At 39.0% G+C, this 27,878-nt stretch overlaps 1 protein-coding gene across 4 annotated transcripts in view; it reads left to right on the top strand.

Annotated features, from left to right (window-relative positions):
- Positions 1-15,267, top strand: part of SLC39A12 (solute carrier family 39 member 12) — a 33,967-nt gene extending 18,700 nt beyond the window's left edge. For 3 of the 4 annotated variants that reach the window (XM_069860439.1, XM_069860442.1, XM_069860441.1), the window contains 6 exons: positions 364-516; positions 1,694-1,801; positions 4,068-4,131; positions 8,008-8,166; positions 9,592-9,779; positions 14,795-15,267. In XM_069860439.1, the coding sequence (XP_069716540.1) occupies positions 364-516; positions 1,694-1,801; positions 4,068-4,131; positions 8,008-8,166; positions 9,592-9,779; positions 14,795-14,923 (801 nt within the window). In that variant the 3' untranslated portion in view covers positions 14,924-15,267. The remainder of the gene's footprint in view (positions 1-363; positions 517-1,693; positions 1,802-4,067; positions 4,132-8,007; positions 8,167-9,591; positions 9,780-14,794) is intronic. The other variant, XM_069860440.1, reaches the window with a different exon arrangement.
- The last annotated feature ends 12,611 nt before the right edge of the window (positions 15,268-27,878 follow it).

Here is a 27,878-nt window from a genome sequence, read left to right as displayed (position 1 = left end):
ACACCCACCAGCAAAAATCTTTATAGGTTATTTTTGATATGAAATTTACATCTGAAGATGATGTAACTAACTTTTTAGACTTTAAAGAGAATTTACTCTGAAAAAACATACAAAATACAAATATAAAGGGTAATATAATAAAATTGTTTCTGAAACTAATGTTACTTTAACAAAGAGAGATGATGAAGTGTAGCAGAAGCTCCTAGTAATTCATTTAATCTCTGTTATTCAGTTGATTAGCTTGAAATACAATTTATATTTGAAAGAGAGAGCAAAAGAAAATTCTGATAAAAAATTGCATGAACACATAATTGCTCTCAACATTGCCGTTTTTAACTTTTTTACTTTATTTCTTTTTTTTAGACTCTTGGTTTACATAATCATGAAGCACAAGAGGTAGAAGATTTCTATGAGGGGAAAGAATACATTTGGAAACTTCTGGGAATAATTGGAGGAATTCATGGATTTTTTCTAATAGAAAAGTGTTTCTTTCTTTTGGTAACACCACAGGACCAGGTAAAGCTTACACAATTTATCCTTTAACAAATCTCTTTTATTTTGTGACTTTACGATGCACAAAATGTTAAAATGAGTATAGAATATAATTATCAAAGGTATGAATGAAATGAAGCATTAAAAACTACTTTGCAGAGTGCTCTGACCACATTGACCTTCAATTTCTGTTTTGCTGTGCTGTATCGATTTTGTGTGCTTCATAAATATGTCCTATATTTTTATTACTCAAGAAGGAAACAGTTAATTGAACGTGTTCCGTAAGCATACTTTCATGACTAGCCCTGGAGTAGGTGTATGTATGTATTTCATATGTATCCATATGAAATAGCAATGACAGTTGTTTACTCTAGGCTCTCTTTGTGGAGGACGAAGACATAGATGTCAGTACAAGATAGTGTAAAAAATGATATTTTAAAATTTCTAGATTGTTTTTGACCCCTATCCCAATAGAACCCCCTCCTATGTAAAAAATATCTCCTTGTTTACTGCCATACTTACAGTAATTCTGTTGCTCTATTTCAGTGTGGCTGGTCCCTGAAAATATGATTATGCCCAAGGATATAATGTAACACAAAGTGTGATGGCTCATTAAGTTTCTCAGCATGAGAGGCTATTTTAAAGTCATTTAAGAAGGCTAAGCATTTGCTTATTCTGTTTTACAGAGTGGTTAATGACTGGCTTGATTTAGATGCACAGCAATGAGTCTCACTTCCCACTGTCTTTGAGTCAGCCATATGACTATTATGTGAGGGTAATTGAATGAGAATATTTTGATGATGGTGATATTTTGTTTGTTGTCTGTAGTCCTCTTTGTTACTTATTTGGAGAGGACTTTGTCATTATCCTACAAATTTTTAAACTTGGCCTACTGAGAACTAGATGAATTCTAGAAGTTAATTTTTATATCTATTTCAGCTTCAAATTATAGTCTTCATTAAAACAAAATAAGTTTTATCAAATCAGTACAGTTGTCATTGATTTATCTAGTTCACTTTTCAGGGTTTTCTAACCAAATAAGCATTATGAAATGTTCATGTCAACCAACAATCTTTTTCAGTAGGTTTTGTTTTGAAAAAAATAATTCTTATAAATGCAAAACTTTCACAAAAGGCTGAGAAAGACTGCACCTATGTTCATTTGGTTTGAGAACTAATTGCAAAGCATCTTCATTCATCAGGGCCTTTCTTTAGTTAATGGGCACATGGGACATTCCCATGATCTTCCAGTGGAATCTGAATTAAATGAACATTCAGACAGAGGCAAATCTACTTCAACCATACAGTTGGTAGGTTAACCAATATAACATACTTCCCTAATTTTATGTCCTTCTTTCTCTGTTCCTCAAAAATTGAACCAAATCAATGTAATAAATCAGTATTATTTCGCAGTCTTCATAGATTTGTCCTTTATTACATGAAATGATTAGCAGGAATCTCTACATTTTGACGTTTATAATGAAATTTTACAGAGATTTAGAACACAGATATTTAAAATAACTTTTCTGTATGTATCAGATTGATGTAACAATAAATTTCCTGTGCTACCTTTTATTGGTAAAATAATTGAAGATTTTCCTCCTCCATTCTTTTTAAAAATATATCACATGTAAATGCAGACTCTCCCATGGGAAAAACTTCAGGACTTTTTGCAGTGAGGGTTAAATTCATAATTAGTGGACAGATGAAATCTTGGACTGTTCTTGGGCATTTTTCCACAGATTTGAAGAGCAACAAAAGCTGGATATCTGGGAAAAGTGCTTACCTATAAGAAACTGCATACATTTTTACTGGCCTGTGGATAGTATCCAGACAGATATAACTTTGCAAATTGAATTGATTCATACCTTCTGACCTTTTTTCTCTTTTCCCTTCAAATCTCTTGTACCTAGATACATAGCTTCCTATTTATTTAAATCAGAATCTCCAGAGATCCTCTATGATGTGATCCCAATCTTACTAAAGCAATTGTGGTGTATAAGAGCCTCACCAATTACTACTAATCTCTCAAACACAGTTGGGAAACTCTCAACTGAGTGTAGAACAAACTGTGAAGAATGTTTACGAATTGTAAGCCTCGTCATAGCTTCCTGTTTATAAAATGGATGAGCTTGTCATTCCTCTCAAATGCAAGATCCCCCTAAAATTATGTATAGATCGCATGAACTAGCCTCGCCTAGCTAGTTTGTACAAGAACAGCCAATTTTTCAGAATCATGTGAGTAATAGTAAGACAAACACTGGTTGACTAAGAAAAGCTTATAAATCCTTCAGGTCAGAGATTAGTATTCCAGTTTTGACTCAGAGTTCAAAGAAGTGGCATGTGAAGAAATATTATAAGAGAAGTGCAACAATTATTGGAATTCTTATGACTGGCTGCAATCATGGGAATTAAAGACTTTTATTTTTCCTTTAAAATCTAGAATTTTAAAACCATATCCTTTCCCTTCCCTCCTCATGCCTCTACAGCCTGTACCCCACATCACAATCAAGCTAATACCAGCCAAGAAACATATCATGTTTGCAGCCAGCACAAATCTCTGCTATAGTTTTTGGAGTGGTGGCTGCTGTCCCTAACAAAGCACGCTTTTGTGCTGCTGTTGACTCGTCACTGGTTGCAATAATAGCTTTAATAAGCTTTTTTTTTGTCAAAAAATAAAACCAAATGTAGTAATTATGAATTCAGTTTTTCTATTTTCAAATAAACAATTTTTTTGCCTTATCTCACCCTCAGAAAAAGTTCTAATAATTTTCTGAGAAAGAAAAGCCCTAGGGAGGTAGAGGAAGAGACAGATTCCTCATGTTCTTCCTTCTCTCCCCACAGCTGCAATTTTTGTTAAATAAACATTAGGGCTGATGCATCAAATGAACTCTGGCATAAGGACAAAGATGATATCTCTTTCTTCACTTGAAATAAGGGTAAATTTCACTCATTGCAGTGGGGTCATGTGCTGCTACGCCCAGTCAGTGATGCCTTGTGCCAAGACAAAGCCTTAACTAAAGACCAAGAAGCAAGACACTGGAGGCTGTACCACCCTGAAGAAAAAAGCCCTATATTTTGAAAGAGTGTGAAACCTACCTATGATCATCCTTTTAAGTTTTGTGTTTTCACAGAGTAACTGTGAAGATCGTGAACTCCAAAGAGACTCAGGCATCTACCCATTTTTCATTGGAGATCCTATAGACACCTTATCCAGCAGGAAACTAAAATTATGCTATCATGGCAAAATCAAAAGACAAAATTTCAATTATGATGTCCTTTTTAGTTCTGTGTTTGGCTCAGATTTTTGTGTAATCAAGCAGGAACATGATTTTCTAGGGTTACAACAGTGCTTATAAATGTCTTTCTTCCTACCTGAATTACACTAAGCTTTTGTGGGCAAGGGAGGTTTCTTTTTTATGTCTTTCTGCAGTACCAATCACACTGCCAGTGCTCAATAAATGATTCTAATAATACCTGTGCAAATAACAGCCGCCGTCTTCATATTTTCCTATATTTATAGCAGCAGGTGTAAGAGTCCCTTAACACTGATCTATTATCTTTGCTTTTAACTAGAGAAGCCCAGAAGATTCTGAGTCTGCTGAGGTTCCTCCAGAGAGTAAGCCGATCAGCAAAAAAAGTTAGTATCAATAAAAAGACTAGACAAGCAACAGGAAAATCCTTCAAACCTAAGATGGAATTGAAAGTGTGAAGCTGGCTTCACTCTGTTTGCTCTGTGCTATCTCACCACATTTGATGGAGTTTGGATGCATAATTAAATACCTTAAAGACCTTCTCCGTTGCCAACCCTGTAATTGCGAAGTTCATTAATCTTATACTGTCCATGCTTTAGTGTTTGTTTACTCACTGTTGCAAAGCACTTTCTACAGCCTTTGCCTAAAGGGAAACATTCACAATTTAATACAAAACAGATTTTTGTAATTGTAAACTCTGCTTGGGCTTTTATTTCTGAAGGTAGCGAAACAATTGGTTTTTTTGGCTCGCTATACTAATATAATTGTGCTTGCTTCTTCTCTTACACAGTAAAGCAATAGCCTTTTTAAACCAGTAATGACTTATTATATGTATGGAATTATGGACTCATGCTGGCTCTCAGTTTTAGGATAATATGTTTTCTTCAGAGACCCTCAAAGTATTTCTTATTGTCTCTGTTTTGTTGCTGCTCACTCCAAAAAAATGGGAAAATATAGTGTAAATCAAACTCTGCCCTTGACTGTATTTGTCCGACCTTGGTGAATTTATTAGAGTTGTAATCTACAACATAGTATTTTAATTTAAATCAGTTTATTTCCTATAATCAGCTCCACCTTATTTTGTGATCTCAGATCATCAGTTTGATTTATTCAAAAATATAACTATCTTCTTCTAGGTTTCTAGTATTCTTCTCTGTTCTTACAAACGTCATTTCTATTTCTGAGGCACTGGAAATCTGGATTTCTATTTCTTTGCTCTCAGCAGTGCACAATCCAGAACCAGTTTCAGTGTGACTATCAAGGTGTTTTCATTCTGTTCAATCATCACTACCTGCCAAGCACAAACAAATTGCTAGTGATGTCAATGTTAGTTGTTCCAAATAACTAAATTTGGTCTATAACTAAATTTGGGGCAGTTTCTCAGTAAAATTCTTTGTTTGGTTCCATTTTTTCCTCATAGATCAGTTTTACCTCTATATTAGAAATCAGTAAGTGAAACTATAGTAGGGAAGGGGTGTTGTTTTGTTGTGGGGGAAGGTGTTAAGAATACATATTTTCAGAAGTTTGTGTGGCTACAGTTCTTATGAATAGCTAAATGCATGAGATGTCTTACTAGCCTTCTCCTTTATCCTCATATCAATATCTGAAAAGATCAAACAGCAACATTTTATGTTTGGTATGCTCAATGAGACGTTACTTTAACTAGAATTTTATTTTTGCTGTACAAGTAATGAAAGCATTGGAAAAAAGATCTCTTTATGTATAAACGTTTGCTTTATAGTCTTATTCAATGCTTAAAAAGCATAATCTATGGTGGGAGTCATACACATACTAGCTTTATGAAAATTATGGGATAGAATTTGCTATAAGTTTCAATCTCCTATTTAAACAAAGGGAATTACCAAAAAAAAGTGCAGAGTTGTTCAAGAAGTAGAGGCTTTATGGGAAATAAATTAACCCTTACTATCACAACAATATAATGCATTGAGATAGTTGCTCATCACAAAGACTTTTTAAAACAGGCTGCAAGTAAATTAAGTTAAACATTTAGGTTTGTTTATATATGCGTCTTCTTAACTTGCAGTCAAGTAAGTCCAGAAAACTTACATTTTCAATTGCTCCATAGTGTTAACCTGATCCCTGTGTTATAGTACAGAGAACATGCTGGAGTGAGTTCCAATAATTTTCGTACACCTTCTTCAACTATCCAATATTTGAATAAAACAGACTAACAGTATCTCAGGGCAGGCCATGATTTTGTCTTCACCACTGCTTATTACAAATCACAAACTCAATCTAGTGCAGCAATCTATAATTTCTCTGTTACTCACACTCTGCACTATTGATTATAAACTGCCCATAGTGTTTAGAAAGAACTGTGCAAAATGGGGACAACCACGTCTGGCTCTGTAAGCTGGCAGGAAAATCTAATAAGCCTGCCAATTTTTCTGAACCCGCAGAGCTCCCAGGCAACTGAGGAGGATTTTTCTGAATGCAGTTGTTAGGCTTTTATGTGCTGTGTGTTTTTTCATAATAGTCTGAAGACTTCAGTTCTAGCCAGTTTCTGTAAGAAAAACATCTCCCCCATCACTATAAAATGGTCGTCTCTGAAAAAAACATTACTGAAGTGAAACCTTGTAATAACTATATTCAGACAGTTCCATGCAGCTCTGTGTTTGCTCCATAGACTGTCATATTCTGTCTGTGTGGGCTAGCAGAAGTCAGGAAAATACATGATGTTTAGACCCCAAAACACAACCCTGATTCTTCAGGCATAAAAGCAACACTTTGCAAAGGATTTTGTCCGTACTGTATAGAGGGAAGCTGGATGAATTTCCTGAGAGACATTAGGAGGTCCTGCTTGTAAGACTGTGGACAAAATCAATGGAACAAAGTACAGGATAGGGGAACCGATGTTATGTTTCTAAACATAGACATTGAACCTACGTATGGAGCCTCTTTGCTACTTAAGATAAAATCCCTCCCCATGAATCCCTTTAGCATGTTATATGACCATCTGAGTTACAGATTGGCTGGAGAGACTGCCTCTGATTTAGAATCATAGAATGTGTTGGCTTGGAAAAGATCTCAATCATCAGTTCCAACTGCCCTGACAGAGGCAGGAACACCTTCCACTAGACCAGGCTGCTGATCTAGTGCCTCCATACTTCTCAGAAGAAAGTCTTCTACTAACACCACCTGTCACCTTTTCTTAGTAGTGCTTGTTGCTACACGAGGAGCACACTGGGTTGCTTTACTCAGCTTTAGTGTCTCTCCACATGTGACAAGTCTTCCCTCTTCAGTCTGCAGAGTGGTGAAGCGGTTATGCAAGGGCACCTAAGGCTTTGGAGGAAGTCTCTTCCTCCTCTTGGTGCTTGCTCTTGCGTAGCTTGCATTTTCCTGCATTATTGCCCCCCCGCCTTCTTTCTATATGTGCTAGCGAGAGAGTTTTGGGCTGTTTGGCTGTGATTCACTGCAGACTGCACTTGGAACAAGCTATCTAACTTCTTCTCAGCCTCCCTGATACTATGCAGTCTCTCACCGCCTACTTTCAGTACTTTTATCACTAGTAGCACCTTGCCTCTCACGTCAGATGCCTGATCATGAACATCAAATGTACTGTTCCATGCTAAAGCAAGGTCACAGAACAATATGGGAAAGAGAAACAGCCATCTGTATCTGTGAGTGATGCTGCAGACAGGAGTACTTTGAGCATAATAGCCATTAATTGATCAGTACAAAAGTTGGAAACGAGCATGCTGTAATGCTGTACTAACAGTGATACTCTGAGGTTTGTTGCCTTTCATCTCTATCTTTTGTTGTAATACAATCTCGTAAAAAATAGACCCTGAAAATATTACTCAATAGCAGCATGCTTAACAGTGTTAAAATTATCAGCTTTCTGAGACCAGATATTCATCTTCGTAGCTGTGCAATTCTGTGAGAGATGGTGGAAAAGCTCTGTGTCTCAAAGAAGGAAATAACACCTATGACAACTTGTGTGAATTTCAGCAACCAAAGAAAGATTAATGGAGACCCTTAGGATATACCATGAGACTTGACTCAAACCTTATTTGGTCTAGTAAAAATAAGGAAGCTACTTCCTGGTCTTTGCGTCTCTGAGTCATTCTACAACCTACATTTTTATTTCAAATGCATTGAAATAAGTGTAGTTACAAGGTCAAAACAGATAAGAACTATTGACATCTGATTGTTATAATGTTTCATAATAACACCCCAAACCCAAATATTGTATGCAACAGGAAAAATTTTGTTGTTCATTTGTTTGTTTGTTTTGCTAGGTAAGAAAATTAGCTTGTTAGCTATAATGGTTCTAGTGGGTGACAGTCTTCACAATTTTGCTGATGGCTTGGTAATAGGAGCAGCTTTCTCATCCTCAACAGAAACAGGTGTGACAACAACCGTTGCTATTTTATGCCATGAAATTCCTCATGAAATGGGTAAGAAATATATGTGTGTATTTTTTCTGATTGACTTTGTAGTTCCACGTTTTCCAAAGAATTCTTTCCTGCATGATATTAGTGGGAATTCTTCTTGCTTATGGAATTGTGAACTATAACATTAATATGTGAGATGGATATATAAAGAGGCTGTGTTCTTCTCTTTCCCCTTCATAAAAAGGAGGGTAGACTTCTGCCCTCATTATTGGATGCCATCCCATCTCACCTTCTCCAGATTTAGATGACATCAAGTCAGACTGGCCTTTTACTGTCATGTGTACAGACACATAAAAAAATAGTAAGCTGAGCAAGAGCTACATATGCGCAATGGGCATATCTGACACAATGGCCTATCCAAAAGCTTTTATATGCAGCAGAGCCATTTAACATTATATTCCTCATGCTACCCTCAATCATGCTGCTAATCAAGAATAAAAATATAATGAAAGAAGATATAAGACCCATTTTACTAGCAGTCAGGACTGGAAGATAGTTCTGTTGAATGTTGTCCTCAACTATCTCCTTGTGGCAAATCGTCTAGTATGGCTGGAGTTGTTCCTGACATTGTACTGATGAATGCAGATATGCTGGCAAATTTAAGATGAAAACTGCGGATTCTTATGTTTATTCTTAAATGTCTGGAGATTTCATGTACTGCCTATGTAGCAACAAACATCGTAAAAAAAATAATTGTGATGGGGAATTGCTGTAAAACTGGTAACTCTTGTTTGCATAGCAAAGAAATTACTGAAATATAGAATAACTAACTCCAAAGGCAGACCTTCTCAATTCTGAGACAGTGGTGCCCCAGTGTCAAAGTGGCATTTCTATAGCCCGGGAGAAGAATTTTCAGTCTTTTACTGTGGGTCTGTTACAAAATCATTTATTTTAGAAGAAAAAACTGTGATGGTATTCTGATATACATTTTATCAAATTTCATTGGGTCTGAAATTAGTGGAATTAAACTCAGACTGGGATCAGACTATCATATATTCTGACTTGCAGCACCTGTAAAACACTCAAAGACCATGTTACAAACCTACTCACATGATATGAACTGACGATTTCCCAACAAAGTAAGATTTAGAAACTCCGGAAAAGCATGTGACTTCACTTTTGCATGTATCCAAGTTGGAAATGGCACAGAACATCAAGAACTAACAGAAAACCACTCTTGTATACTATGTACTAACTTGAGGAAGAGATAAACATATGCAAGCCAATATGTGTCTGTGGAGGGGTTGTCTTTGTTTTTTCACACAGGATGGTTTTATTACTGGTTTTACAGAAACCTAAGGGCAGTCAACCATCATTGACTATCTTTGTGCATGTCTGTATTACTTTTCTTCTTGATTTATTATTAGGAATCTTAAGAATACATATATCAGCTAAAAAGTTAATTTTCTGCTTTTTTTTCCCTGTCAGGAGACTTTGCCGTGCTGCTAAGTACAGGGCTCCCCACGAAGATTGCAATTTTGATGAATTTTATAAGTGCGCTAACAGCGTTCTTAGGACTTTATATTGGGCTTTCTGTGTCAACTGACCCACGCATTCAAAACTGGATTTTTACTGTTACAGCTGGAATGTTCTTGTATTTATCTTTAGCAGAAATGGTAAGAACTTCAGTCTACAGTTACATTTTCCTTTTAACATAACAACATTATAGATGAGTGTCAGACAAATGCAGGTAGATTAACTTGGAGGGGAAAAAGAGTACATAGGCTTCCTGGGAAGAGAGTATTTTCTGCCCCATGAGTTTACGGTGCCTGGAAAAATAGACTGTTTTTGTTTGGTGTCACTGCCATGATAGTGAAGTAAAGGCTATTAAGAGGGTAATATATGAGAAAGGCATAAAGGACTTTTAAAGGGGGAAAGGTAAACAATATATTTTTAAACCTGATAGAGCTACTCAGTATGACATAAAGAAACATTTAAGCCTGCAGGGGTTCATAAAATCATGAGGAAGTTTGCTACTTTTCTTAGTTTTACTGCCCTTTATAGATTTTTTGCCCATTGTTCGAACATGAACTTGCTGTTTCTGAACTAAAATGCAAGATACTTATCCTGTGATTTTTCTGGCCAACTCTTCTGTCTCAGAGGGGTTTAGATAAGCTCCTAAGCAATCCAAAACCCATTGAATTGTTTCAACTTTTTCATATTTACCAATCACTTGTGCAGATGCTTCAGGCTACATAATTTATTGAAGAGATGACTGTTATACATGTAACAATGCAGAACTTAATTACTTTGCCAGCTTATTTTACTCTTTAAGTGTCATATTTTTTTTTAATCAATGTCTACTAATGTAAAGTTGCTTGCAAGCTTCTGAACAAAGATTGAATATTTTGAGTGATTAGATCAAGAGGAGGGGGAAAAAAGGTCTGTTTACTTGTAAACTATTACTGTGTTTTTCCCAAGCCTGGCTATCTTTCTGCTGTTTTCACTACCACCCCCCATCTCATGCCTGACAGATCATATGCCAAGTTCAAACATAATTGTTGAAACCTGATATGCCATGCCAATATTATAACCTATTTAAAAATCTACTTGTAATAATTGACCTTAGAGCTTGGCTGGTTTTTTGTCTATTTTTACTACTTTAACAAAACTAAACTGAACATAAAGTGCTCTTAAGAAGTTATGATGGAACTGCCTAAGGATTTCAGACGTGTCAACAATCTTGACTGAGGTGGGAAGTAACAGACAAGAACACTATGTACTAAGTAGCATCTTGTTCTGACACAAAGAAATTTGGAAGTGAGGCTGCCTCAATAGGCATAGTTCTACCAATGTGGCTAAGAATGATTCAGGCATATTTCTTTCAGTATAGTATCAGCATCCCTCGGAGATCCACAAGCTCCCAGAACAACACTATGTTTTTCCCTGAGTCTTCAAAGCAATGTGCCAGCTGTGAATCCTGAGAGATGACACAATTCCAGGCAGCGACAGGATCATGTTTTCCCTTGTTCTTAGCTTGTCACCATAATTTTGTTCTCAGTGAGAAGAGGAGAAAGAAGGAAGACAGGGGAGGATCTTATTTCTCTCACCTCCCTTTTATTATATTATTATTATTATTGCAGTTTGTCAAACACACTGCCATTGGGTTGCTCACCTGTGTTTGTCAGAAATGCAGGTTTTGAAAATCACAGGGGTCATTTTACTTAAAAAAAATAGTCCTGTAATACTGCATAAATCTATACATCTGACTTGTTTTGTATGTTTGTATAGTACATATCAAAAGAAAATCATCTATCCTTTACGTATTTCTCAACTTCGTGTACAGAAATAACTTCTGTTGTCTGCTGAATTCCCGTCTACAAACAGAAATCATCAGTGTTCCTGCCAATGGGGTACAAATACTGAATGATGTACAAAGCTTTACTATAATTTTCAGTATTTGTTTTATTCATGCACTCATCAGAGGAGCAGTTCAGTAAGACTTAACAGCCTCACTGATTTCTGCATTGAGGAACACTGAGAGGTATGAGATGGAGGTTCATTGACAGGGCAGCAATGTGGCACTGCCACCACAGTTAAGGTTGCACAAAACTACTTCTGTGGTTAATTAAAGGGGTTTTATTTCTACAAATGGCATTCTAGTTCTATTAACACCAGGGTTGTTAATAATTTAAAAAATCAGAGGAAAAGGAATGAAGATAAATGGTTTATAATCTTTATAATTTTTCACCAAGGAGCTCTGCAAAACTTCATCTTCCCAGTAACTGGGGAAAGTGGAAGGGAGGATTATTTTGTCTTAAAAACCTGGATGCACAAGTGTAGCATTGCAACATAAATTGTTTGTTTCTTCAAGATATGTTTGTGAATATTTAATATTTAATTAACCTTTAATATTTTGACTTTAGCTGTTATTTAACCAAAAATCAGCCCCCTGAAAACCAGGTTTTTGTGAGAACAATAGTGAAATTTTTGCACTTAGCATCTGCTTGGAGGTCATAAGAAAAATCATAACTTTGCACAATCTCTAAAGATCCTCTCATTAATAACATACCTTTCCTTTAATATAATTTTAATCTGAATTGAAACTTGACATGCCAATATATGGAATAGAACAGACAAACTCACACCTAACAAACTGATTAATTGATAAAACATGTCCCCTTTTCCTCTAAAAAAATAACATGACAATTCTTTATCAATCTCTTAAATGAGTATTTATGAAGTAATCATGAATACTTACGAAGTCAAGTGCATAGTATTAAACATCAAGGACTGGACCATCATTTATAAGTGACAAATTATATTGGTTTATATGCTTCATGACCAGAAAGACTACTTTCTAATTTGAAAGGAGAGAGAGAGAAGCAAGAAAGACAATTCGAATATCAAGAAACAGGATGTAGCCAGACGTTCCCTGATTCCCTGAGGCAACTAAATGACCTTTTCTTTGACAAACCTTAAAAATCTGTCTAATTTTGGAGAAAAAGGGGTATTTTAAAAGTGTCTTAAAGGGCTATTGCAGCACAGCAGTCATGCCATATATAATCCAGCTTGGTAAACTCTTGTTCAGCCAGCATATGGTTGTGGGCTGCTCATGCCTTCTTTCAGCATGCTGCTTCCTAACTCTTCATATCTATTGTGTGCTCATGATACCATGAGCTGGAGTGAGAATAGCACAGTCCCTTGATTAACAGTAACTACTTTGCCTCCAACAGACGTGAATCATTAGCAAGTGTGATGGCATCCAACAGCTAGGATGTGATGCCATTTCCATATCTTTTTGTGAAGATTTTTTTGCAGCTGTCAGTTTAATACACTTTTGTTTCTTAAATAACAAGCTTTTCTCAGCTGTACCAAATGCATTTTTGTTCAGAAAGAGTATGGGAATCATAACTGATACAAGTCAGCAATCAGCTTTTATTTTCAGAGATAAGCAGGGGTTTCACATTAGATAAGTCTATAGAGATGATCTGTGCAGTTAATAATATGCACACAGGTTAGGTGAAGGGAGCAGATATCTGCATAAGACATACGAAGGGCACTACATGCCAAGAATTCCTTTTTTAAAACTTTCTTAGGAATCTACTGCACATATGTATAACTCATGAATTGGCACTGACAGTAATAAGAGAAAAGACTAGCTTTTTCAGTGAGAGGGGAAATAATTTCCTATTTAGAGAACTCATTTACTCAGGCGCTGAGGAAGAGGACAAAGTAGATTGACTATAAGTCTCCGTCCAAAGGTCTAGACTGGAACTTCAGTTCAGACCTAGGTATGACGTTTTTACTTTTATATATTACAAAAACCACATGCTCCAAGCCATCAGTTCAGATTTTGATGTACATCAGAACTTTGAGGTGTTTACATTTGCTTTAGATTAAACGTTTCTGATGATTCTTAAATACAAATTAATTATAACAACATGAGTTTCAAAGATACAAATTTGTACCATAATTTAAACCACCACGTATTTTCTATGAAGATCCAAGATGTTTGTGTTTGCTTGTTATTTTTATGCAAAACTTTAAAGTGGAGACAGATTTTTCACTGTAGTTTCCTTTTGGGCCCATGCCAACTTCCAGAGAAAGAAGAGTGCAGGAGTAGACCCCCTCTGAGAGAGGAAAGGACAAGCATAGAAAGTAGCTGTAAACATACCCTGTCAGCCTCCTTGGTCAACATTGCTCCATTGTCTCCCAGTGGCTGATGCTGTTACAGCTCCTGTGAGGAGGCTCTGAAGAGCAGAGGAAATAAGTAGCTTTATTCATGTGCAAGCTGTGAGTCAAGCTGGAAAGCAGCAAGATGGGAGAGTGTCAGGACCACTTGCTGTGATTTTTAAGTATTTTATCTTGGTTTTACATTCACAAAAAATAGACCAAAAAACCACAACCAAAACCAAAGGTCAATACCAGGCCATTACTCTATGTTTAATTGCAAAGTGTGTATCAGTATCTGTAGCCATTCGTGTCTCCTCTGGTGTCTATAATACATAAAGTATAAGTACTAAGAGAGTCTGAGCCTGAGCCATTAGTATCACAGGCTTTACTGAGACATATTTTTTTAAACTTTTATAAAAGAGACTATGTATGGTTAAAGGTCAATGTAAGTATCTCTTAATATGATTATAAACAGCTGTGGCCCCTTACTTGATTTAAAACTTACAGACAAAAATATTGATGGTGATTTTCTCAAGCATATTTTAAAAATATTGACTATATATTTACTAAAGCCCAAGTAAATAGCAGTGTTGCCAGGTATTTCAGTTAGAGCAGGATTGATTCTTTATATAGTACTGAAACAAGAAAACTCAAAGTAGCTTATTCCCACAACAGGGAATCACTTATTTTACTAAAGAACCGTTTCCTTACAGACAGCTGTTTAAAATTACTAAAAACTATTGAGAAGTTAACAAATATTGGAATCTCATTAATAGCTCTTATCAGTGCTAGTATGAGAACCAAAATGGGTAGAATTTGATTAATTTAAATATTTCACGGTCAAGATCTGTGATGTTACAATGTACAGAACATGCTACAGATTAATAGCTATATTCAGAAGCCCAGCATTGTTAAAGTCTTTTTTTAATGAAGTTTGTCTTGTTTTCCCAGAAGACTTTTTTTCCCAGAGATGAATATATCTGGCTCTCATTCTGGTGTCTTGTTCTTTTTTTAGCTTCCTGAAATGACTCATATACAGACACGGCGACCCTGGTTGATGTTTCTCCTACAGAACCTTGGATTACTATTAGGCTGGCTTTGCCTCTTACTTTTGGCTATATATGAACAGAAAATTAAAATATAAGTTTTCTGTTGGGAATCTTGGAGTACCACTTATGACTGTGGATGGCTTGATTCACAATTTTGTCATGTCTGCTATAGTGATATATAAATTAAGTTGCTAGGATTTTTGTATCTGAACAGTATATAACTATTTCACTTTATTAACTTATTGTTCAGATTTTGTAATTTTTTTTTGTAAACATGAATGTTTAGAATTATGTTTTATTTGTTACTGAGTTTACCAGATCCCATGCTCAAACTCACAGGAGCTTTTGATTAATTTTCTGTTTTAGTTGAGTGCTCTAAGTCATCCCTGCCAATCTGACTGAAGAAAAGAATAAAACACTTTTATATACAATAATTAAAGTGGACTAACCAGTGTTGAATAATTTGAAGCAGAAATGTCTGTTGCCTTTCAGTACAAAGAAAATAAATATTTCTGTAAAACTAAAAGGTAGAGCAAACGAAAACTGTTAAATGACATGCAGCAATCTCATTATGTCTGTGTTACCTATTCTGTCAACACAAATATCCATAATTCTCCTACCTTATTGGTCCACTGTAGCTCATAAAAAAATGCCAAGTCTAAATGTTGAAGTTTATGATCTGGAAATCAAAAAATGCCCTTTTCAGACTGTAATATAGTTTCTCATGGATAGAATCTGTGACAGTCAAGCATGTAACTGTGGTAACTGCCAGAGTAACTGCCTTCTGCATTATCCCAACTCTCATGGTTGCTCATAGCAAACGTTTATGAATTATTCTAAGAAATATGTTTAAATTATTTTGTCCCTGATATCCCTTCCAGGCTCATCACATCAAGGGATTCCTTGAGCTGGATGTTGCTTCTCAACCATCACGTTTAGTAAACACAAATAGTGCCTTCCTGTCAGCAGTTAGTTTATTCATACATGTGATGTGCATTGTGAAAAGAGCTTCTCCAATTGTCTAAAGTGCATGTAGCAGTGTTCTCTTAAGGCCTCACTGCAACTCCTTCTGTCTTGAGTGATTTTGGGGTAATTAGTCCTCAGTTTCAAGGGATTTTTGCGTAAATTGAGATATTCTTTTAATTCCATATTGCAGAATCAAATCTGAGACAAATAAACAAGTTTTGTCCTGATTCTGAGGTGCTGAGCAACTTCCAAGAGGTACCAAGCAACATGATTTCTGCTACTCACATGCTATTAATTTTTGGTGTAAGGGCTCCCCCCTACCTAATTCCCATTTTTGTCTGAAAACTGAGATGCATTCTTTCTCCCTCCTCTGAGGAACTGTGGAATTAGAGTGCAAGTTACAGAACAAACATATATTCTTTATGCAGCAAGATACAAACATATATTCTTTATGTGTGCTGGGTTTATTTGGCAGCTGCTAATGAAGGTAAAATTGCTCACATGTTACAGAGGGGAACAGAGTCTACTCTCTTAGAGCACTGACAGTTCCCAGAGGCTTCATGGGCACCATACTACCTTATCACCAAAATTTAAAGTGAGAGTAATTCCACATTCCATTGTTTAGAATAGCCCAGATTCATGAGCTTGTGGACTAAGTCACCCACAGACTAAGTTTGTGAAAAACATTTACATCTAGGCATTTACATACCTTCAGAAACCTTGTCCCAAACAATTTATCCAAGGTCAGCTGGGAAGTCTCTGTCTGACTAGGGAAATGTATTGAGCTGTGCTAAGTCCCAAAGGGAAGTCCTAGCTTGTTTTATTTAGGTGTACAAATATTATGACTGCTTTTTCTGTTGATTTAACTTTGAAAGATGAGCTGAGAAGCCCTGACTGATGCTTCTCTTTTCAAAGTTCACATTTTTCAGGAGTTTGTGCTTGCTTTTAGTAAGGTAAGATTTTTTTAAAAGTGGTTTCCCAGTATTCATCTGTTTGATGGGCACAGAGTCATTCCATGACCTTCAGCTGCAGCAGTCAATTCAAGCAATAGCAGGGCACCACTGGACGTAAGCAAAATCTATTCTTGTATCAGATGGTGCAAATGAATATTGGAAACATTTGTTATTTCAAAGAGCAGAGCTACTGTAGTTTCAATGTTTATGTAGGCTTAATGTTCATTAGTGCAGAAAACAAGATTACCAACATTATCATGTTATGGCAATATTATTGTATTCTGAAACATTTTTCTACTATTTATTATGTGCGAATTACAGGAAGTAATTTCTGGCAGTCTGTACTGTGAAGCTGCATATGAGCAGGTTCATATCCTGACATGATTTGTGAACATATTACATGCACATCTGTTCAAAAAATACCATCTTTTGGCTATATATTTTTATCAGGTTTCTTGATTACATTTAACAACCCAGTATATTTATGCAGCTTCCACAACAGGCACAAGTATGTTGCTCAGAATGCCGGTTAGTCTTTATTTCTGCCACAGAGCTCATTTGCTTTTGTGATACTTCTCAGTAAGTGTCAAATCTGAACACCTGAAGTCTCATTAGTGTGTGGAAGTTTGAATTACTATGGCACCTGTGAGAGAACGTATCTCACTACTTCAAGTTGATGCTCTGCTGTAATTCTCTTGAATTACTGCCTTTAAAAAGATACTGAAGGTGGAGCATTACTACACATAAAAGAAGACTAGACTGATTGTTAGCAACAATGCATCATACAGAGTGATAGAAACTATTCCTATAGGTCACTAAATTAGAAAAATGGGTCAGCTATATCCACCTGCAGGATTCATCTCTTTGTCAATGTTCTCTGAAAAGCAGAAGAAAAAAGATGGAAGAACATGGTTTTGCATCCTCACAAAAGATAGGATGGTGCACAAATGTTCTTATGATGCATCTTATTTTTGTTTGTTTTAAACTCTATAGAGTTTATTCATACAGATTTCAAACAAGGCTCTGCTGAAAGCCAGATATTTCTTTCTGTTCCTCCAAAACCAACAGATGGAGCATAATATGCCAATGTTTTCATGGAGTCAAATCCTGAGTAAGGACTGCAGAACTTCATCACTTGCAGCCCTTAAATCATGACTGGGTATCTCTCCAAGAGGTATGCAATTACTCAAACAGATGTTATGTGCTTGATGGAGAGATTACTTGGTGAGGTTTTACAGCCTGTCAGGCAGTTCTGACTAGATAATCATAATGTTCCTTTTGAAACCCTAAAATATATGAATCTATAGATTCAGGAATTTTCTAAAAGAAGCTGCTTAGTATTTCTTTTATCTATTCTTAGTCTTCAGGCAGTGTCAAGATAAAAGAAAAAAAAAAATTTTGCATTCCCTACACAGAAAATGAGGGAGAAAAGGAAAGGTGAAAGACTCCATATTTTTTGCAGAGACCCTCATAAAAAATACTTCCAATTCCAAACTATTCCAAACTTGTAAGCATAACACAGCTGAACTTGTACCTCTCTGTTCTGTATCTGTTACACATTACCCGGTGACTCCTAAGACAAATAGTACCATCTCTGCAGCCAGCTATGCTAACGCCCTTAGAAATTTCTGGAGCTCATCTGCATGTTTTAAATACTGCCATCCATCCCTTCACTGTATTTTATGCTTTAGGCATGAGTGTGACATTTCTCCAGAAAAAAAAGATGTCTTTTACATATAAGAAAATATTGTTAGCTTTGGTATATATATTTGGATGGTTTTTCTCTCACCTTGCCATTACATTTGAGAAAGCATATTATTATTGTATCAATGTTTATCCTGCAGCAAGAAACCAAATACACGTTTGTATCAAAATGAGAATTAGGGCTGACAATTTTATGATAAGGGCATACTTAATTAACATTTCTAGCTTTTCTTGCTTTACTGTAACCTTTTGTCAAGCCTTGTTCTCATCTTAAAAATAAGCTGCCTTCTATTGTGAGTGTAGCCGTAGGAATGTGAATACAAAAATACAAGCAGTAGTTACACAATGGCTTTAATCAAAACAAAAAGTCCTGCAATTTGTTTCACTGTACCCCTTCGTTCCCTTCTCCTCAAAAGAACAAAAATCCACATGTGGAGCTGTTGCTCAGGGTCACGTAGGAGAACGTTAGAAGTGCCTTCTTCCTTTTATGTCTCTGATAACAGGACCAAGCACAATGGGAGACGCTGCGTAGACGTCTGGTTGCATTGAAGTCATTGCCAAGCTCCCACCAGTGGCAGCGCAGAGCAGCATCCTGGTGCAGGGGGTGCAGGAATTGCAGAGGGCTGGTGCTGCTTCCTTTTGCAAAGATGACAGGAGGCAGAGCAGGCAGAGGGACTCCGGAGGGGCATGCTTCAGTGCAGCACTTCAGTAGTTGTAGCAGAAGGATCAAAGGTTTTAAATCTGTATCTGCATTGTCTTGTAGGAGCTCACTTCAGAGCAAATTCTCAAATGGTTCTGGCTTTGGCTTTGAATATGAAAGATATCATGAAAGAGATCTGGCTGATAACCCTGTAAGCGCAGGTTCCCGCAGTGCAATCCACAGGACCCCAGCAGTCAGGGTCACCCAAAGGGATGGCACTTCTCTGTAAAGGAACCTCTCACAATGCTGTCACAGATAAAAGGACAAGGCCTGTAGTCATGACCAGGGTGGTCCACCTCTATATTACAGCTGCACGGCACCCTAACCGAGCACAATGCCAGTCCCTCCTCCCCAGCGTCTCAGCCTTGATATTGCCAGAGAGCATTAAACACAGGATCACCTGACCTAACTCTGCCTAGCAGCCATCTACATAGCTGCCCAAGACAGTACCAATCAACCACTAATACAGTGCTGTAGATGTGTCTATATGTGACTTCATTTTGTCCCACTGAAGCTGGCTAAGGAACTCACCTTGTCCTTTTCTCAGATGCCAGCAGACTCTAACTTGACATTTCCTGGAGAGATGACAAGAGATATGCATAGGGGAATAGACCAGTCAATTATTATGATATATTCTAGTCTTAATTTAAGACCATGTCAAATTTTCCTGTCTCTCCATGGACTTGCAGGGAAGGCACCAGGACAATGTCTGCACTGGTCTGCTGCGTAGCTGCCCAGGCTATCGTTGCCAGCGTGCATGGTGGGTGAGCAGCACCCCTGTCTCGGGCCTGGCAGTTGTTTCAGAGCAACTAGGTGTTCCAGATATGGCATCCATACTGCACACCACCTCACATGAAAACTTTTTGGCTTTTATGGCAAGGACTTTCTAGTGTTTCTCATGGCACTCGCTTGTCTGTGACATGCAAACATCATAACCCATACAATATGGGCTCTTCCGAGACACACTGATGGTTTTGGAGCAATATGTTGCAATATTTTGTGACTTCTGATATTCAGAAAGGGCAATAGAGCACTGGAAATTTCACACAGAACCACAGAGAAGGATATACTAGTGTATACACCGTGGCACCAACATTTTGACTCATTATTTGAGAAAGATTGCTACGAATACTAAACATAAGTAAGTCATTCTTTTATATTCCATGCTGAAGTGTGTTGATGGTGTCTTGGTTGTCTTGGTTGATTTTATCACGGGCAACTTGTAGTGTGTCCTCATTTCAGGACTTTAAAAGCCATCTTCATATCCCTGTGCAAAGTTAGTATGACCTTGGAACAAGAGTATACCTACTTTATGGCTGTCATACCAATCCAGAAGTGAGTGGGTAATGCACTTCTTAAGTATACAAAAAAAAAAAAAAGGATATACATGATACAGCAGCTCAGTAACAAGTAACTGCAATTATCAGCAAGTTTAGAAAGGTTTAAGTGGAAAATATACATCTGGTGGTTTAGTATGCCCATGACAGTATAGCAGCATTCAGAAAACATAATATGCACAGCCGAGCTATAGCCATGAATGCAGTTCTTTTCCCAGGTGATATCTAAATGAGGAGTCCCATGAGTACCAGAACCATTCTGTCACACTCCAGAACCTCACTGATGACAATTTTTTTCTGTACTTTACACAAGGTTTCTGAGAAAAAGATATCACGAAGAAATAAGACTTCTTCTATAACAGCAAAGAAATGAATACAAGTGACAAGGCACTCTAAATTGTATAGTGATTCATCATCCTGCACAAATGCAAAGCATCTCCCTTTTCACCTTGAGACAAACAGAGCCAAACAGATACAAAACAGGAAAGCCAGAACAAGGAAGTGTCCAAGAGAAAGTTCTTGTTGATGGCTGTGTAAATGCCAAAACAAACAATGAATATGTAAATAATATAACCCTCTCTCCATTGTAGTTCATTCTCATTGGTAATTATAAAACCCACACAATTCTCTGCAAGTGTTGCAGGAAAATATCGTGTCTAAGAAGTTGAGCTTTAACACCAGGAATAGTTTAAATATCACAAAACAGATGACTTTTAGTAACTCTTAAACTTGATACATGCATTGAAAATACAATCCATATGTTCATAGCCATATCTTTTGGAAAATACATATTCATAGTTGATGAAATCTGTATAATGTGCAGGATTTCAATTCCATTTCAAGTAATGAGAAGGAAAAAAGATTATGAGAGCACAGTCCATTTTCTATCATTTCCTGGTACTATAAAACCTACATTTTAATTTGGCTTTTTGCACTTGCAATTAGCAGGAATATGCCATTTGTCTAGACAACAAAGTAGCTGACTGGCACAGCATTTATGCATTATTACGGTGGACTAAGAAAGCACATGACTATTTGCTGTAAATTCTTTTCTAGCATGTAATATTTTAATATGCCATCAAAATTCTTAGGTTGGGTTGCACTTAATTGGCCCTCCATTCCCAACCCTGATTCTCCTTTGCAGAGCTATGTCTTTTAGAAGTAATTATAATGTACTTCACTTGAGTGAAGTGGGTTTTACTGCTTCCTTCCTTTCCTCTCATTTCAGTTCTTCCTCAGTATGATTCCTGCTGTATGTTCAGTTTCAGTATTGGTGGAAGAAAACTAACTTGTCAGAAGAACTTTTACCAGCCATTTCATAATTAAAGTGTATATTAGATCAAGGGCAAGAGGGACCTTAGAAGGAATTGGCTGAATTCTAAGGAAAGATAACTATACAAACAGTAGTTCCTACCTACTTTTTGTTGGTATCAGAAAGCATATTTCAGGTTTGGGGTGGGGGGGAGATGGGGGGGGGAACACCAAAACCCCAAAACATTTAAATGGCACAGTGCAATACAAAAATCAGTCAGTTTACACAAGATTACAAGTGATCAGATCTCCTGCACTTCTTCAACATTTTTTTAAAAGTTATTTCTTCCCAGCTGTGACATATTAGCTGACACTGGGCATGTGCCTAATCTTTTGTAAATGCTCAGTAAAACAACTGCTGAACTCTTCCACTCTTACAGCTTACTAGTATTACATAGGAAGACACAGAAAAACAGATTCTAGTAATAGATACTTATTTGATTTAGGCAATATAACTGAAAATTCCTGATGACCTGAAGTAGATATTAATGAACTTGCGATATGTTCCTGCAGTTTACAGTTCTGGTATGAATGTAAACCATAGTCTTAAAAAGAATTGCTCATGATACTCTTCTATCAGTGTCACATGAGTGATATATACTTTATACAGAGTCACAGAATCACTAGGTTGGAAAAGACCTCCAGGATCATCGAGTCCAACCATTCCTATCAGTCACTAACCCATGTCCCTGAGCACTTCACCCACCCACTTTTTAAATACCTTCAGGGATGGTGACTCAACCAACTCCTTGGGCAGCCTGTTCCAGTGTCCAATGACTTTTTCTGTGAAATACCTTTCCCCCTTCCTATATAAATCACAAAGCTAAACGTATCCCTAATTCAAAACTGTGATAGCTAATGTTCGGTTCCCTAGCTTTCTCAAGATTTACTTTTCTGTATGTTCAAAATGGCTACTTGAATCATAAAAAAAGCCCTTTCCTCTCCTCTGCACTTACGTTATACCTAGTTCAGTAACGGCCACCTTCAATAAAGAATTGTCAGGCTTGTTCCAGTGAAGCTGGTCATTCACATGGTACGAAATGGACACCTTTGGCAGGTGTTCATGTTCACTGCATACACGTTTACAAACTAGCATTAGATATCAGATTCAGACTTTGCTATTTAATGTTCTTATAATCAGTGAGATTTACTTCATAGCAGGTAAATGTACAAAATGCTTCTGAATTCTCAGGTTAGTTTTATGAGAAATCGGTGAAACTTTACTAAAAACAATAATTTCTGCTTTATACTCCTTTAAACCAAAGAAAACACAGGCTTTCGCATTCTTTGTAACAAAACCCCCAAGTCTGCACAGTGCCTCTGTTGATAAGATCTACATGATAAGGAGATCATCTGAAACAGAGCCAGCAACCAGCATAGATTCTCAAATACTGAAAGTTCCTAAAGCAGTATGTTTGATGAAAAACACATTGCGTGTTCATTTATCTCCTATGTCCATTTAAAATCTGAGATATAAACATCTCTTCTACAAACATACTCAACAAACCTATATCTGGCTTACATCCTTCAGTCACAGCAATGACATTTCATTAGTTAATCCATTGTGGAACTGATTTTTAACAACATAGAAGCAAATTCAATTTGTTAAGTTTAACATGATACCCTTTCAGTAAGTCTACCACTAAAGCTCTGGATGCCTTATGTTATTGTTTTCTGGTGACAGATAGGCTGCTACAAATACTTTAACCATAATTAATCCGCTCCAATGGGGTGAGGGGGATGGGGGGAGAGAGAGAGTTTAAAGTAAACTTCAGAATGACATGGTACTGCACCTTAGACTGTAAATGGGTCCTTGTAATTCTTAGTCCTGTGAAGACAAGACAAATAAGACAGAACAAAACTCTATGCAGTAAGGGGGAAGACAGCAGTGCCTGATATCTCTGACTGCTGGATAATAATCATCATTGACAACATAACAGCTTTGGCACTAGGTTGTTTCTCTTTTACTGTGCCTGTTGTTTACACACTCATCCGCTGTTTTCACTCTAATTATACAGTGTTTCATATTACCTACTTAAATGAGGAAATAATTGATCAGGCTCTCTCAAGGAAAATCTAATTGAGAACAGAGTTCCCTCCCAAATGAGAATTTTCCTTGTCTGGTCTATTGCATTTTCCCATCAGTTGAGCTCTGCAGAAAGGTAAGAAAATGGAAAGGCTTCTACAAGAATTCAGTGAAAAATTCAAAACCCAGGGATTTCCTAACAGCAGCATCTGTTGGTGTTATTAGTAGTAAGATACAACAAAAGACACTTCCTTAGGATATGGTCTTACCTCTGTACTAGACCCTGAAGAGAGCATGAGAACAGTAGAAGAGAATAGAAGAGAATAGAACTGCCCCAAATAGAAAAACAGAAAAGCCCCAAATATACTGGGAAACCAGCCGTTTCTATGGATGGCTAATGCAAAAGGTGGCAAAATATCTTAATCTAGCCCTTCTCTCTACAGCTTAGAGACTTTTGATATTGCAGGGATAATCTTTAGATAGATCTAGTGAACTGTATTTGATTTTCTCCTGAGAGCATACCCCTTATCTTTCATAGATCTGAACATGGTCTCTCTTGTCCTTTAGATATTGTCTGAGGGAGGTTGTTCTGCCAAATTTTATAAAACAGCATGGCAAATCAGAAAACTCACAAGCTAGTCCAAAACTAGCTAGTCCCAGTTCCAGAGACTGATTATGCATTTTCTCCAGGGCCTATGAAATACAAATACAGAAACAGCCCTTGAAGCAAAGGCTAGAGTCCACAAGTGATAAAGAGGAGAGGAGATCTCATTGCTCTCTACAACTGCCTAAAAGGAAGTTGTGGGGAGCAGGGAGCTGGTCTCTTCTCCCACGGGAAAGGATGAGAGGGAATGGCCTCAGGCTCCACCAGGGGAGGTTTAGGCTGGACATCAGGAAAAATTTTTTCACGGAAAGGGTCATTGGGCACTGGAACAGGCTGTCCAGGGAGGTGGTTGATTCACCTTCCCTGGAGGTGTTTAAGGCACGGGTGGACGAGGTGCTGAGGGGCATGGTTTAGTATTTGATAGGAATGGTTGGAGTCGATGATACAGTGGGTCTTTTCCAACCTGGTGAGTCTATGATTCTATGATTTAGAAAGTACCTGGTGGTCCCTAGATAGGTTCTGAGTGTCCTAGAGGAGTCCTGGGGGTTCTAGAGTGGTCCGGGGGGGTCACTAAAATGGTTCTGGAGGCCATTGAGGTGTCCTGGGGGTCCTAGATGGGTCCTGGTGAGTTCTAGAGGGGTTTGGGGGGTCCCTACAGGAGCCCTGGGGGTCTTTAGAGCGGGTTTGGGGGTCCTAGAGGGTCTTGATGGTCCTAGAGGGATCCTGGGGGTCCTATAGGGAACCTGGGGGACACTAGAATGCTTATGGGTGTCCCCAGAGGGGTCCTGGGATGCTCTAGAGGAGTTCTGGGGGTCATATAGTGGTTCTGGCAGTCCTAGATGGGTCCTGGGGGTCCTATATGGGTCTGGGGGGGGGAACTAGAGGCATCCTGGGTGTCCCTAGATGGGTCCTGGGGGGTGAAAAAGGGGCCCCGTGTGTCCTATAATGGTCCTGGGTTGCAATAGAGGGACTGTGGATGTTCCTAGAGGGACCCAGAGGGTCCTAGAGGGGTCCTGGGCATCCGTAACGGGGTTCTAGGGGTCCTACAGTGCTGATGGAGGTCTCTAGAGGGGTTCTGGGGGTCCCTATAGGGGCCCTGGAGGGGTTTAGAGTGGGTTTAGGGGTGCCTGGGGTGCTGGGTCCAGCCCTGTTCAATGTCTTTATCAATGACCTGGATGAAGGCATTGAGTGCACCCTTAGCAAGTTTGCCCAGTCCCAGAAAGGACTATAAGAGAATGAGAGGAGCAAGCACAAATGGGAGCTCCCTCTCAGCTGGTCTGAGATCCCCCACTGATGTTGTCAACAATCCACGAGCACCGGAGCATTTGCAGAAATTTCACTCACAACAGCTTCGAGGAAACATCAAAAGACTTTAATGACTGAACTCCGTATGGGTCCTATAGTCCTTTTTCAAACCCTTATATGATGCTAATATTGTTCTAGGCTTAAGCTTATATTTTTAACATAGGATTGTAACATTATAGGTAATAAACTAAATGTTTAAATACAGTTATGGGTCCTACCCTGTCTACCTCGGGGTGTGACACCCTTCCAACCCAACCATTCTATGATTCTAAGGTTCTTGCTCCAGCTTTCTTGTAAAGGAGCCATGTTCCCGAGGAGCGCTGCCCCTCTGCCTGGCTCAGCACCAGCAGCAGAAGATTCTTTGCAGTAGGCTTTCTTTTCTTCGGTCATTGCTTCGAGGGCTCAGCATGAGGATGGCCTGATTTGTCACATTAAAGACTGAAGTCGAGGCGTCATTTTTGAGGTGCTGAAGGGCTATGATGGAGAAAACCAGAGCTGAGATGATGCCCTGTGTCTACAGAGACCTCCAAGCATCCCCTCCAGACCCCACCAGCCCCATCCAGATAATTGTTGGGCAGGAGTGACCCAACTGCCCCACACAGGCTTCCCTGGAGCAGAACCTGGCATGGTAGAACCCCATCCCCTGTCCCACTAGCCCCGGCCAACCCAACCTTGCCCCTCCTCACCCTTGCAGATCTCTGACATCTTCTCCGGATTTTGGTCCTTCAAGGGCTGAGCAGCAAGAGCTCCATCAGATCCCCCTTGCTCCCCAGTGCCATGGTGCGTACAGGGACAAGGGTGTCTCCAAAGAGGCATCAAGGGGTGGTGGCTCACCAAGGAACGTCACAGCTGCCTCTCACACTGTATCCTGCGAAACATTCAGGTACTGCAGGCTCTGGTTTAAGTAGTCCACAGCCCTCTTCTTGTCCTGATTCAGCTGGAGGGACCACAAGATTGCAGGCATGTCCCAGTCCCTCCCCAGCTGGCCAACCCAGTCCCTCCTCCCCATATCCCCTGTTGCTAGGACCCCTTCCTCCTTCCCACAGAGCATGGAGAAGAACCCCTGGGGGCTCTGTTCTTGAGTCCAGGGAGCAAGGACACATCTCCAGGCTCTGGGCTCCAGGCTGGAGCAAGGCGGGTGACAGCCACACCCCAGACATGTGGGGCAGCCCTCGTCCAGCCTGGGCCCTGAGGTTTGAGGGTTCTTCTCACCAAGCACTCTCCAAGAAGCCACAGCAGCTTTGGCTGGATGATATCTTTGGGCAGTTTCCAGCCCAGGAACTTTGCTGCAGCCAGGAGACCTTTCTGGGAGGCCTGTGGAGCAGCAGAAGGTGGGAGATGGCACCACAGCCCGGACAAGGAGACTGGGTGTCCTCCTCCTCTTGGCTTTGTTTGTGGAGCAATGGTGGCCTTAGGAAGGTGGGACGTGCCCTGGCCCAAGTGCCTGGGAGTCTCCTCTCTGCATCACAGCTCAGCTTTGCAATCCGTATCTCGCCCACGTCTGGCATTTTGTCACGTAGGTGAGCGAAGAGCAGGAACAGGGCTGTTCGCACTTTGTCCTTCATCTGCCTCTTGTGCATCCACACCATGCTCTTCAGCTGCTCGGTGAAGAACCTGATGGCTTGTTCTCTCACCTGGCTGATCCCCTGGCAGGGAGAAGGACAGCAGGACTTCAGAACCAAGATCTCTTTGCCCATGGTGAGCAGGAGTGTCACCATGGTGGATGGATGTGGAGATGCTCCAGGCTTGGATTTGGTCACTGGAGGCGTGGGGCAACTCCGTAGGTGCAGCTGTATGGCCCCAAACTTGTCTAAGGCCCCCTCAGTGGGCTCTCCTGACCACCCAGTGTTCCCCACCAGCTCCACCAGCCACGTTAAGGACGAGTTCCCATCAAAACGGGCTGAGGAGGAGACGGGCTGGTCCTTGGCAATGCCTGTGGGCCACACACCCCTGGCTACGCTGCCTGGGGAGAAGATCTGGTCCTGTTCCCCAGCGCAGCTAGGGAAGGAGGAGCCCTTGGGCCTCTCAGAGCAGCTCTCAGGGAGAACCTGGGCTGCAAAACTCAGGGGAGAAAGGTGAGAAGGTGGCCCTGCTCCAAGTGCTGTAGTTGTCCATGCTCAGTGCCTGTCTGTGGGGCTCGGGTT

The sequence above is a fragment of the Phaenicophaeus curvirostris genome, chromosome 6 (genome assembly GCF_032191515.1).
Source record: "Phaenicophaeus curvirostris isolate KB17595 chromosome 6, BPBGC_Pcur_1.0, whole genome shotgun sequence".
In the NCBI taxonomy this organism is placed as follows: Eukaryota; Metazoa; Chordata; class Aves; order Cuculiformes; family Cuculidae; genus Phaenicophaeus; species Phaenicophaeus curvirostris.
Note: the sequence above shows the minus strand (reverse complement) of the source record. Positions and strands in the feature narration are given on the sequence as shown.